The sequence below is a fragment of the Arachis hypogaea genome, chromosome 12 (assembly GCF_003086295.3).
Source record: "Arachis hypogaea cultivar Tifrunner chromosome 12, arahy.Tifrunner.gnm2.J5K5, whole genome shotgun sequence".
Taxonomy (NCBI): domain Eukaryota; kingdom Viridiplantae; phylum Streptophyta; class Magnoliopsida; order Fabales; family Fabaceae; genus Arachis; species Arachis hypogaea.
In genome coordinates this window covers 112,071,596-112,084,181 of record NC_092047.1, presented here as the reverse complement: position 1 = coordinate 112,084,181, position 12,586 = coordinate 112,071,596, and the positions used below count along the sequence as shown (strand labels likewise).

The following is a 12,586-nucleotide window of genomic DNA, read 5'->3' as shown; positions in this document are numbered from 1 at the left end:
AAAAAATTTGTTATCGAAAAGTTGATATCCATATTTAAACTTGAATTTGTCCATAAATTCTAATTTGATGCTTTTTTATCTATTTTTTAATTCAACAAGTGTGATTAAAAATAAAACAATAAGCTTATAATCAATATAATATAATATTAAAATTAATTTAAAATATATATATCTTTTTTAGTTTTCTTAGGATACATATGTGTCGGGTAAAGCTGCGTTCGCCTTGACCCAAACCCAATCCGAAATAATGATCGGATCTATTTTTAAGACCCTTATCTAATCCCAAATCCAATAAAATTATACTAAATTAGCCCCTAAAATATTTGAAATCAGGCCAGATCTTCAGACCAAAACGGCCATGTGCACCCGTTGCAAGAATTGTGATTTTCTTGCCTTTCAGGGCACTTCTATGATTCTCATTCACTTCTAATTTCTAAATTCTAATTTAACATTCCAAATTTGTAGATAGTTATTTATCTGATTTGGGTTATTATTAATTAAACCTTTCCTTTATTTTCAAAATATGTATATAATATATAATTATTCTAAAAATTTAATTTTGATGCATTATAGATATAAAGTAGTATTATATAGATATTTAAATACATAATGATTCGTAAATAAAAATAATTATTTTTTATATTAATTACATAAAAAATTATTTAAAAAAATAAATATAATTAAATATTAATGTAAAATATCTTTTAAAAAATTAATAAATTCAGAGATTGAAAAAAATGATTTTTTTAAGAAAATAAAAATTTTGCATGGAACTTTAATCTTTTGTTCGGTTGGCAATAGAATCATTTACATATATCAATATGTGTCTTTTTGGGCCAATTTTCTGCAATGTGGGCCCACTTGGTTTTCCAATCATCTTTCAATTTTCGTCAGTTGCATTCACTCTTTTTCTGTCTCCTCCCTTTTTAACTTTTTTACTTTCACTTTCTATTTCTTTTTACACCAAAAAAAAAAAAAAAAAGAAATTGCTTCCCATAATTCCATTTTTTCTCCTCATTTTATTATCTGCTGGATTTAGAGAAGCAAAAATTTTCAGCAATACAGATATTTGCAAAAATCCCTGTTATGGAGATGAAAATAGAGATTTTCCAAATTCACAAAAATGGGATCATCTTTGTAAATAAATTGGTAGAATGGTTTAAATTACTTTTTTTAAGTGATAATATTTCTAAATCATGATTTTGTGAGAAAATTTAGTATACCTTTTATTTGTATTTTTATTTTTTGTTTTTATTTATAATATTTTTTGTTTTCTAAATTTTGTTAAAAATAAAAACAAAATAATAAAAAAGTTAAAAAATTTTATTTTAAAATAAAAAATATTAAAAAAATAAAAAATAAAAACACAAAACAACCGCATTTTTAGTTTCATAAAAATAAATTGAGGTGTCTCTAAGGTGTTTATCAAACACGACAATTTTTTTACTCATTAAGAAAATATTTGCAAGGAAAATTTTGAATTCGACTGAAAAGGTAAAAATAACCTAATGAAAAAAGTAAAATTAATTTGATTTTAAAAGTTTCGTTTTCTTTCAATAATACACTTTTAAAATAATAAAATGAAATTACACGTATGATCTTATGCAAATTACGTACTTAAATTCTCCATGTTAACCCATTGTGGTAATTCAAAACATTTTAGTTAAAAAATTAAGACAAATATGACAAGAAGATACTACATAAATCCATTGGGAGCGAGAAACGATGAATCTGTGCATGTAATAAATCATTGTGACGATAACTTATGCATATATAATATATTTAATTATTAAAAATATTATTTATTTATTAAAATTAATTATTAATATATTTATTATAAATATATATAATTTAATTTATTTTTAATATATATTTATATTTAATTATTTATTTTTTATAAATATTTTTTTTTAAATTAAAAATAAAATTTAAACTCAAAAATTTTAAATAAAAATTAAAAAATTATGTAATTTAATCTATAATTCGTGAGCGGTTCCTACAGATAATTGATGATTAATTTTTTATATTTATGAGATAGATTTAGACGGAATCTTAGCCCTTAATAATAAATTATGACATTAATTAAAATTAATTTCATTTTCAAAAAATGAACCGGTAAACCAAACTCGAGCTTTATTAAGATTTAAGAGTTAAGACTTGAGACACAAAACAAAAACAGTTACTACTTAACAACACGAACACACACACTGCATTTGAATTTGTAGAAAAGTAACTTCTCTCTTCACCTATTCTTCTTTGAAGCTTTTACAAGCTTGAAGCTATGGCGTCGACTATTCACCGAAACGTCGTCGCTCAACGCGGAAGCGCCAAGTTAGATCGCCAAGGCGCCAACAACAACAGCATCGTCAGAACGAAGCCTCGCCACTCTCACCCGCCGGGATCCGCCGCTCCCCGCCGCAGCTCGCCATCTCACGGTGGCGACGCAGGTTTCCTAACACCTCTCTCATTCTTCCGATTTCAGCTTTTGAATTCTCGTTCTGATTCCACAATAGAAATGTACGAGTAGTAATTCGATTCCCTTCGGCTTAGTTACTCTCTTCATTCGCAACACTGATAATGGAATAGAGTGAGAAAGAGGAAGTGTTTGTGTGTTTGAATAGTGAAACAGTAAGCAGTAGTAGAAACGTAAGAGTATGAAGGTGAATGCAAATGTAGCTCTAAATCAGCACTTTGTTAACCGATTTTTCAGTAGCTTCTTTCTTTATTGTTACGATTTCAAGTAACCTAATAAATTTATAGATACTAGTTCGATTTTGTTGTAGAAGCCTTTTTAGTGTTTGTCGCGTGTTCTGTTATAGGGCTTATAGCGGTCAAATTTATTGTATGTGTTCAAATTTTCAAGTAATATTAGTTTTTTAACGTGTGGATGATGAACTGGAAAATAAACATGTGTGATATTGGTTAAATCATCATGTCTTAATCATGCTGCCTAAACTCGAGATGAATAGTTGACGATGAGGTTTTTAGTTGAGAAAAAGTGCTAGATTTGTTCTCTAGCTTTAGCTGATTTTGAAGAAACGAGGTTCTTAATTTATATTCAAACAGTATTGTTTGGAAGTTTTATGATGTGTTCTGTAATCCTAGATTATACATCGGAATAGAGTATATTCTGGAACTGATGATGAAAAAGATATAGAACAGTTCATCGTGACAAGATACTGTAGACTTGGCACTTGTTTGTAATCTCAGCAGCATTTTTTATGCTTATGTTGTGTGTGTGTGTGTGTGTGTATATATATATATATATAATTGTTAGATGCAAATCCTCAAATATTGGTAATCGTTAACTATGGTTTTTGCTATGATGATATTGTAACACTTCTTTTCTATTTCATACTTGTGTACAGTTCCTGGAAGAGTTCGAGTGGCTGTAAGATTGAGACCTCGAAATGCAGAAGAAATGATGGCAGATGCTGATTTTGCAGATTGTGTAGAATTGCAACCAGAGGTGGGTATTGGTCTATAGATTCTTCAATTTACATTGGTTATAGGTGAACCTTTGGCTTTTTTATGCATAAGCCTTGCTTGAGGTTTAAATAGCCTTCCTTTTTTCCTCCTTTTAAATGTTTCAGCTTAAAAGATTGAAGCTTCGACGTAACAATTGGGATTCCGACACTTATGAATTTGATGAAGTGCTCACTGAATTTGCGTCACAGAAGCGTGTTTATGAAGTTGTAGCTAAGCCCGTTGTAGAGGTCTGTTGTAGTAATGCATTTTCTATTTGTGAAGAATATCCTTTACTCTGCCATCTGCTTTTAAGTAGTGCTATTTAAGACTTTATTAGATAACCATAACTCTTAGTGGTAATAGAAATCAAAGGATTGCGGTGCTTTTAGATGTTGTATGTAACTTGACTTGACATTCCATTTGATATGTGGTTTTTAGAGTGTTCTTGATGGGTATAATGGAACTGTAATGGCTTACGGTCAAACTGGCACCGGCAAAACTTTTACCCTTGGACAATTGGGGGAGGAAGACACTTCTAGTCGGGGTATCATGGTTCGTGCCATGGAGGATATTTTATCGGACTTATCCCCAGAAACTGATTCTGTCACAGTCTCATACCTGCAGGTTGAATACTTTTGTCTTTTACTGCAATTGCATCATATGCTATTTTTTATACTTCTTCCACCATATTGTCCTTATATAACCATTAAGCTTTTGGCCTGTTGACTATGATATTTCTATTGGCATCTTTTTATCTCATTTTTGGTCAGTGGCCATCATAACTTTTATTAAAATGTTCATATCATCTCTGTCTTCCAAAATGTGTAGCTTTACATGGAGACTGTCCAGGACTTACTAAATCCAGCCAATGATAATATTCCCATAGTGGAGGATCCAAGAAGTGGTGATGTGTCTTTGCCTGGTGCAACTCACGTAGACATAAGGGACCAGCAGATTTTTTTGGAGTTGCTTAGATTAGGGGAAGCTCATCGAATTGCTGCTAACACCAGGATGAATACTGAATCTTCTCGTAGTCATGCTCTTCTGACGGTAAAATGATGAACTGTGTTTTATGTCATTTCTATTACATGTCATGAATCAGGATATCCAGTTGGCCACTGGTTTTCATTTCAGAACAATTGCATGTAATCTTGATGTAGTTATCTCTTCTTTATCAGGTACATGTCAGGAGGTCTGTTGTGGAAAGTGCAGATAATGTTTTGACTGAAAATTATGATGCCTCTCACTTGACTAAACCTTCAAAACCACTTATTCGAAAGAGCAAGCTTGTTGTCATTGATTTGGCAGGATCAGAGCGTATCCATAAGTCAGGTGTATACTGAAATGTGTTTAAGATATGTTTATCTTTTTTGTTGTTTGAAAATGTGTATTTTTGTGAATGCTAAACTTTTTCACTTTTTCTCCACTAGGAAGTGAAGGGTACATGCTTGAGGAAGCAAAATCTATCAATCTTTCTCTTAGCGCATTGGGGAAATGTATTAATGCTCTAGCCGAAAACAGTGCTCATGTACCATTTCGTGATTCAAAGCTTACTAGGCTGCTTAGGGATTCTTTTGGAGGTAAGATGCTTTAATTTGCTTTATGATGTAAGAATGCTGCTTAAGTTTTTCTTTACCATGTGTACGGTTTAAAAAGCTGGTTTCTACATACTATATGCTGAACAAAATTGTACTAGATGTCTCTTATCAATCTTATGGGGATGAGTCCTATTTGTTGAAAATTACATTGATTATAGTATTTTATATTCCATGTGTTCTGTCTTACAATCATTTGCAGGAACAGCTAGGACCTCATTGATTGTGACCATTGGTCCATCTCCACGGCATCGAGGAGAGACATCTAGTACAATTTTGTTCGGCCAAAGGGTGAGCTTTTATCTCTGTGATCATGTCTAACCATACAATGTTAGATATAAAACCATTACTAGACCTCCATCTAATAGCTTAAGCTTTGAGTAAAGTTGGTTGTTGACGTGGTTTTAGCACCTTGTGAACAAATGACTAGGAGTTTGATCCTTGCCACTTCTGTTTATAGTTAATTTAAAAGGCAATTCAACTGCAAAACAAAAATAAAATAAAATAAAAGACACTCCATGCTTCAAACCCAACGTGTTTGGCTTGAGAGGGGGTATCATATGCGAGAAAACAGAAATTGAAAACCATTAAGACCAAATATCTTAAGCTTTATTAAGAGTTGGTTGTCAAGACAATACACATTAAATACCGTTATCAATATTTATGCAATTTTTAATTCCTATTCATGGTGTGTTTTTCATTGGCAAAAAAAAGATATACAAAAAAAAGTAGTTGTTGGCGATATAATTTGCCATTTATTTATTAGATATTTATATGCTTTGATTTTCCTGTCTCTTTTTATCATGCATTCATATACTTTTGCTAGCATCTAATTTACCCCCTTTTTTAGCTGGATTTCCCCAAACAATTTGTAGTAAATTCATTATTCTTCACAGTTTTTGTCTGGCTCATGGAAGTTATTTTCCAATGATGTATTTTATTATTATTAGTTATTACTAACTTAACCCAAGTGCATTAGCTGGCTTTACATGAAAGATGTATTGATGTGTCAGGCTATGAAGGTTGAAAACATGCTGAAAATTAAGGAGGAGTTTGATTATAAAAGTTTGTCTCGGAAACTTGAGGTACAGTTAGATAAGCTTATTACAGAAAATGAAAGGCAGCAGAAAGCTTTTGAAGATGAAGTTGAAAGAATAAATTTGGAGGCACAATGTCGTATTGTTGAAGTTGAGAAGAACTTTGCTGAAGCATTGGAGGTTTGTTGTGTTTTTATTTATTTATTTATTTTATTTTAAAAACTACATCTCCTGCTTTTGAAATGATCTATGAAGTTTATATATCATCCTGGATAGTTAAGGGTGGTTGTTTTTTATTAAGGTATCTGATTATGGATTTCATATATAATTTAGGTTTGGTGATTGATTGAAGTTAGACCCTAGCCTTCTAGTCTGTAAACAGCATCTACAGACAATAACTGAGGTTATAAAGAAAGTATTACAAGTTGTAAGATAGATTATGTCCTCTGGCTGACCTAAAAGATCTGAATAAGCAATAAATTTATTTGGAAGAAATTAATATAGAAAGATGCAGGTAGAGAAGGCGTAGGCTTCACAGATAGGATTGCGAGGCATTGAGACCTTTGGGTCATATTATCCAAACCACTAGTCTGCAATGTCAATGTGGTTGCACCAGTGCCTAATTACCAAAATATTGCAGCTTTCATGAATCCTCCTAACCATGTTGTACTTCTAAACATGTTACACATATTTACTTTATTTTCTCTTGAACGCCTAAGAGGATATTTTTTAAAACATAATGCGAACAATATATTTACTTAATTTATTAAACTAAAATGTTTCCTGTAGAGAGAAAGATTGAAATGTCAGATGGAGTACATGGAATCAGTTAAGCAGCTGGAGCAGAAGTTGATGACAAGTCAGGAAAGACATGGTTGCAATGGTTTTGTCAATGGCTGTGGAGAGGTATTTTATTTCAAAGGTTATCTAACTATATGAAAATCTTAAAACTAGATTGTCTTTGTTCTTGATAAATGGCAGATGTTTTGTGATGATATCTTATATTAAGGGTATATCAATGTCTCAATTACACATTGCATGTGGCATGCATTTTATATCTTAGCCTCCAACTCTTGGAAAATCATTTACTTTCCATTAATAATATTTCTTCTTATATATATATCACACCCATCTTTTATTTTAGGATTCTTCTAGTTGCCTTTGCTTGTCTTTGCTCTAGGTTTTAATGCTTGATTTGATTTCAGTGTCATTATTTATAAGTGTTCAGTGGTATGTTTTGAAATTGGCTTGTTGAAATAGCGTGGCTAATTGTGTAGTGATATCCAATATACATTTTTTATTGTCTTCTGCTTTTTTATTCATGTGTGTATTCTTTACTTGTATAGGGGGTTGCAACATCTTCTGCTGATGAAGTTGCTGAGGTCAAAAAGCTTCTTGAAATTGAAAAAAGTAAGAGAAAGGCAATTGAAGAAGAGCTAGAAAGTCTAAAAATCCAACTGGGTAAATATGGACAAGTACAGGTTAGTTTCAATTAAATGATCTCTCACTAACTGAGTTCTTTTCCAAGCATGATTTTTCTAATATATGGGGAACATTTTGGTGTACTAGGCAGGAGGTGATGCTGACACGATAAAGCTTCGCAAAATCCTGGAGGATGATGCTAGTCAGAAAAAGAAACTTGAAGAAGAAATAATAATATTAAGAAGCCAATTATTGCAATTAAACTTTGAAGCTGACCAGGTATGTGTTACTTTGAATCTCTGATTCAGTATGCAGCATACGCTTGAGTAATAAATGCTAGTTTGGAATCTGGATCCATATGTAGACTAGTTTAATATTTTAGTCCTTGATAATTCAATAATGTATATTTAGGTGTGACTAGAGTTTCTAATACTCCAAATGTATCCCGAGGTTGAGCACCGTTATAAATTACTAACATGGTTTTAATAGTAAGGACAACATGAAAATCTTGAAACGCAGACAACCAAATCAAAAATTTTCAACATATAGATCGAGACCTAACTGAAAATCCATGACTAGTGACCTTGTCATGACTTCAGTTTTGTCTTCTTTCTCCATGCCTCTTGTTGCCATTATACTCCAGTTTCTTGCATAATTTCAATAATATCTTATTTAATTTCTTTCATGTGAATATACATTAATGCTATGGCTATAGATGAGAAGGTGCTTAGAAAGTGGAAGTTCTGGAAATGCATTTCCTGCCATGGATACTTCGTTGTCTCAAAGTAGACATTCCCAACCCAAAGACACCAGGAATGATCAGAAGGCATCTGTTGCCACCCTTTTTGAACAAGGTACAAGTTGGCTGAGTTATAGGTGAAACTTTACATCCTTGTGTATACGACTAACATTATTTTAATTTTTAAACAGTTGGATTGCATAAGATTTTATCATTGCTCGAGTCAGATGACGCCAATGTACGAGTACATGCTGTGAAAGTGGTGGCGAACCTAGCAGCAGAAGGTAGATGCTTTCCTCTTGTTAGTGTTGTTAATTGATACCGACCTTTTCAGTTTTGTTTTCAATGCATTTGTTTTTACAATATATCAGACAAACTCTGGAAAGAGAGTGAGTTCTTTCAAGATCAGAAGGGCCATCCTTTTGAGAATTTTGTTCAGAACAATATGAGCTTCAAGATCTCATGTTTTGTCCATTGAAAAAATTCACCCCATTTCATTTCCATTCTTACGGCCTTTCAAAACGATATCAGACTATGCCTTCATGGTAATATATAAAGATTCTTAACACTTCATCTCAATATATAACATGCAGAGGCAAATCAGAAAAGTATTGTTGAAGCTGGTGGTCTTACTTCCTTGTTGATGCTGCTTAGAAGATATGAGGATGAAACTGTTCGCAGGGTAGCAGCAGGAGCAATTGCTAATCTTGCCATGAATGGTGATAATTTATTTGCAGATATTTACAATATGCTGAGTTAACAGGATTATTTATTCCTAATATGTTAATCTTACCAGTTATTAGGGATTTGGTGCTTCTGGTTCCTGTTTGTTTTGATATTCGTTTGGTTTCTTTCATGGCAATTCAGAGGCCAATCAAGAACTCATAATGTCTGAAGGAGGAATTACTCTGTTATCAATGGCTGCATCCGATGCTGAAGAACCACAAACTCTTCGAATGGTTGCTGGGGCCATTGCTAACCTATGTGGGAATGGTATGTTCCCTTGTTTTTCATGGTAGATTTTTGAATTTCACCTTCCAAATTAAAACAATGCAATAACTTGACATGTAAAATTTTCGTGATATTTTTAATTCTTTCTCGTTCACGTTCCTTCTAGCAGAGTCAAACTTGAATGATGCATCACGGAATATTGAGTAAATGATTAAATTGGTCCCGAAAAGATTATTCATTCCCCAAATTAGTCCCTGAAAGATTATTCGTTTTTCAAATTGGTTTCTGAAAGATTTTTTTAGTCAAATGTATCCTTCAAAGATTTTAAATTAATCACATTGGTCCTTTCGCCACTTCCTTTGTTAACGGCATCAAAGTTTGTTAATTAAGGGGGACCTTGAGGCATTAGAATCCCTTTGGGATTGATTTGATCTGATTTCATAAACGTATCATGTTATACGCCGATTAAGATTATTAGGTGTGTGTTGCGGTGTCACTTAACGTGTCACATCGGCAAACTCTAACGCCGTTAGCAGCGGGAATGATAGAAGAACTAACATGACTAACTTAAAATTTTTGAAGGATAAATTTGATTAAAAATCTCTCGAAGACCAGTTTGAAGAATAGGGGATCTTTCAAGGAACTAATTTGACCATTTAATCATGAAATATTGTCCAGAAATTCAGTTTACATAATATATAACCATGTCCTTGTTTCATTCTGGAGTGAACAGAATGAGGAAATGATTTAAGAGTGAGAACATTTATTTAGGTGAATTTACAGTAAGTACCAACAAATAAAAATAGCTGGCTACTATCTCAACAAGGTGTAATAAAAGGTTTTGTTTTCCTTTGTGGATTTTGAATTAGGGCTCAATATTGTCCCTCGGGTTATCAATACCAGAGATATTCAAAGTTTAACTTTCTTGTTCTTCCTTCAGATAAAATACTGATGAAGCTGAGATCTCAAGGAGGTATAAAGGCTTTACTGGGAATTGTAAGATGTGGACATCCTGATGTTCATTCGCAAATTGCTCGAGGAATTGCCAACTTCGCTAAATGCGAGTCTCGAGCTTCTAATCAAGGTCTGCTTTCTTCCTTGTCAGTATTTGATTATCAGTGTCAAAAAATTCTAATTCACTGCTATTAGCACTCCCTACTCTGTCTTGTCTGACTTATGGCACTGCCAAATTTGTGGACGCTAGCATGGAAGAGAAGATAATAGATGTCGTTTTTATTTCAGCTTGATAATTATGTCTGGCATTTACAGGGATAAAAAGTGGCAAATCCTTTTTGATAGATGATGGTGCACTTCCATGGATAGTACAAAATGCTAATAACGAATCCGCACCAATTAGACGCCACATTGAGCTTGCACTTTGCCACTTGGCACAGCATGGTATGTTTTATCCACTTTGCCACATTTAACAATGTTGAGAAAGTTCTAACAGTTGATTTTATGAACATTGCAGAAGTCAATGCAAAAGACATGATCAGTGGAGGAGCCCTTTGGGAGCTTGTGAGGATTTCAAGAGATTGCAACCGAGAAGATATTAGGAGCCTTGCTCGCCGGACTCTGAGCTCTATCCCACAATTCAAATCTGAATTGCGGCGACTACGGATAGAATATTGATCAAAGATCTTCTGGGTACGATATCCTGTGCTAGTTATTCATTCTTCCATAGCTCCAATGAGATTGATCTATTCAAACTACAATGTTTTACACCTTGCAATTTTTCCGTAGTAGAAGCTAAGCAAGGGTGTAGTAAGTACTTAGTGTTAGTGGTTTCTAGTCCAATGACCTTGAATGTTGTATATGTAAATAGAAGAGGAAAATAGATTAAGAGAATTGAAATATAATTTGGTCATGAAGAGAAGGAGAGGATATACGTTCTGTATTAATTTGATTTGTGTAAATAGTGAAAATCGTGATCATTTTTTCGGAGTGTGGCCGAATATTATCGTATCAAAATTAGGCTCATTTATTCATGATTGAATAATGAGCCTGTTCGATTTTAAAATTTACCTGATAAATGTAAATCTTTTAAGTCTCATGCTTTAAGATTAGATGAAAATAGAGGGAGACTCACGCAATTCGTAGAGACATAGATTATTTATATTATATAGTATATTTTAATAAATGTTATATTAAAAATATTTTAGAAAATATATATTATAAATAGATTTTGAATTTATTTATTTTTAAAAAAGATATAGATTATTTATATTAGAGTTATAGAAAATTGTATTTTTTTTTCATTTGCATTAATGGCCACACTTTGTCTTTTTTTTTTTTTGTGATTTTTTTGTTTGTAAATAATTAAAAAAATAAATAAACGAGAATAAAAAACATATAAAAATGTTATATTAAATTTAAGGAATTTTTGACAATTAGTATGAGAAATTAAGAAATGAAGAGTAGTAAGAGTCTTAATATGTATAAGCTGTAGAATTTAAATATTTGTAACTAAAATTTTTTATAATTATTATTATTATTATTATGACACTTTTAATGTATGTTTATTCCATTTAATTAGTACTTGATGTTTTAATTGAATAATAATAGATAATAATTTTTTATTTTAATTTTTTTAAAACATTTTATTAAATAGTGATAGGTTGATTTTCATCTTTTACCAAGTTATTAGAATTACTAATATAGCATTATTAGCAAAGAAAAGATGATTTAAACTCATTGTGAAGAGAGTTAGTATTAGCTTTTATATATTATAAATAGATAGATAAATAGATAGATATTAGGACCTACTTGACATGGAATTACTAGTTGATGTTGTTGTTTTTTTCTATACTTTGCTTACATTGCTTTGTGACATAATCATATGGAACTCTCTTATCATTTTGTAAAGTTTACTTTGATAAATACAATTTGTCACATTCAATTCTTGCTATTGAATAAGTCATGAGATACAACGAACCTGCTAATAGACCAAAATGGGAAACGGATAAGCACAAGAGTTACATCTAGCTCCCCTTTCCTCCTCCCTTTCACGTGCCTATACCCTCTCTTTCATACGACATGTATTTTCTTCCATTCGAGAGATACATAAACATGCCTACATACGGTCATACATATATAAATATATATATTCTTTTATTATGGTATTAAAGGATATGTATGTCAAGTCTATATATGAAAGAGCTTGAAGATCTTATCTTGATTTTGATGGGATGATCCATGTCAAACTCATTTAAATTTTAGTTTAATATTATTATTATATGAAACTTGTAATACATGTTTATCGATAAGTAAAAATGTTTACATTAACTTATTCTATATTGAAAAGCAATTACATATTCTTTATTTGGGAGAGACATCTAAACATTAAAAAAGAAAACCTTTGAAAGGTAAAATTA

At 31.7% G+C, this 12,586-nt stretch overlaps 1 protein-coding gene across 1 annotated transcript; it reads left to right on the top strand.

The window, feature by feature from the left end:
- The first annotated feature begins 2,164 nt into the window (after positions 1 to 2,164).
- On the top strand, positions 2,165 to 11,232 carry LOC112728315 (kinesin-like protein KIN-UB). The gene is made up of 19 exons (XM_025778397.3): positions 2,165 to 2,447; positions 3,369 to 3,469; positions 3,594 to 3,716; positions 3,907 to 4,092; positions 4,297 to 4,518; positions 4,647 to 4,800; positions 4,899 to 5,048; positions 5,266 to 5,354; positions 6,077 to 6,280; positions 6,890 to 7,006; positions 7,447 to 7,581; positions 7,670 to 7,801; positions 8,238 to 8,376; positions 8,453 to 8,545; positions 8,855 to 8,980; positions 9,129 to 9,254; positions 10,153 to 10,296; positions 10,482 to 10,610; positions 10,684 to 11,232. The coding sequence occupies exons 1-19, from the start codon at positions 2,282 to 2,284 to the stop codon at positions 10,842 to 10,844; spliced, it is 2,697 nt and encodes an 898-aa protein (XP_025634182.1). The 5' UTR covers positions 2,165 to 2,281; the 3' UTR covers positions 10,845 to 11,232.
- Positions 11,233 to 12,586: the final 1,354 nt, after the last annotated feature.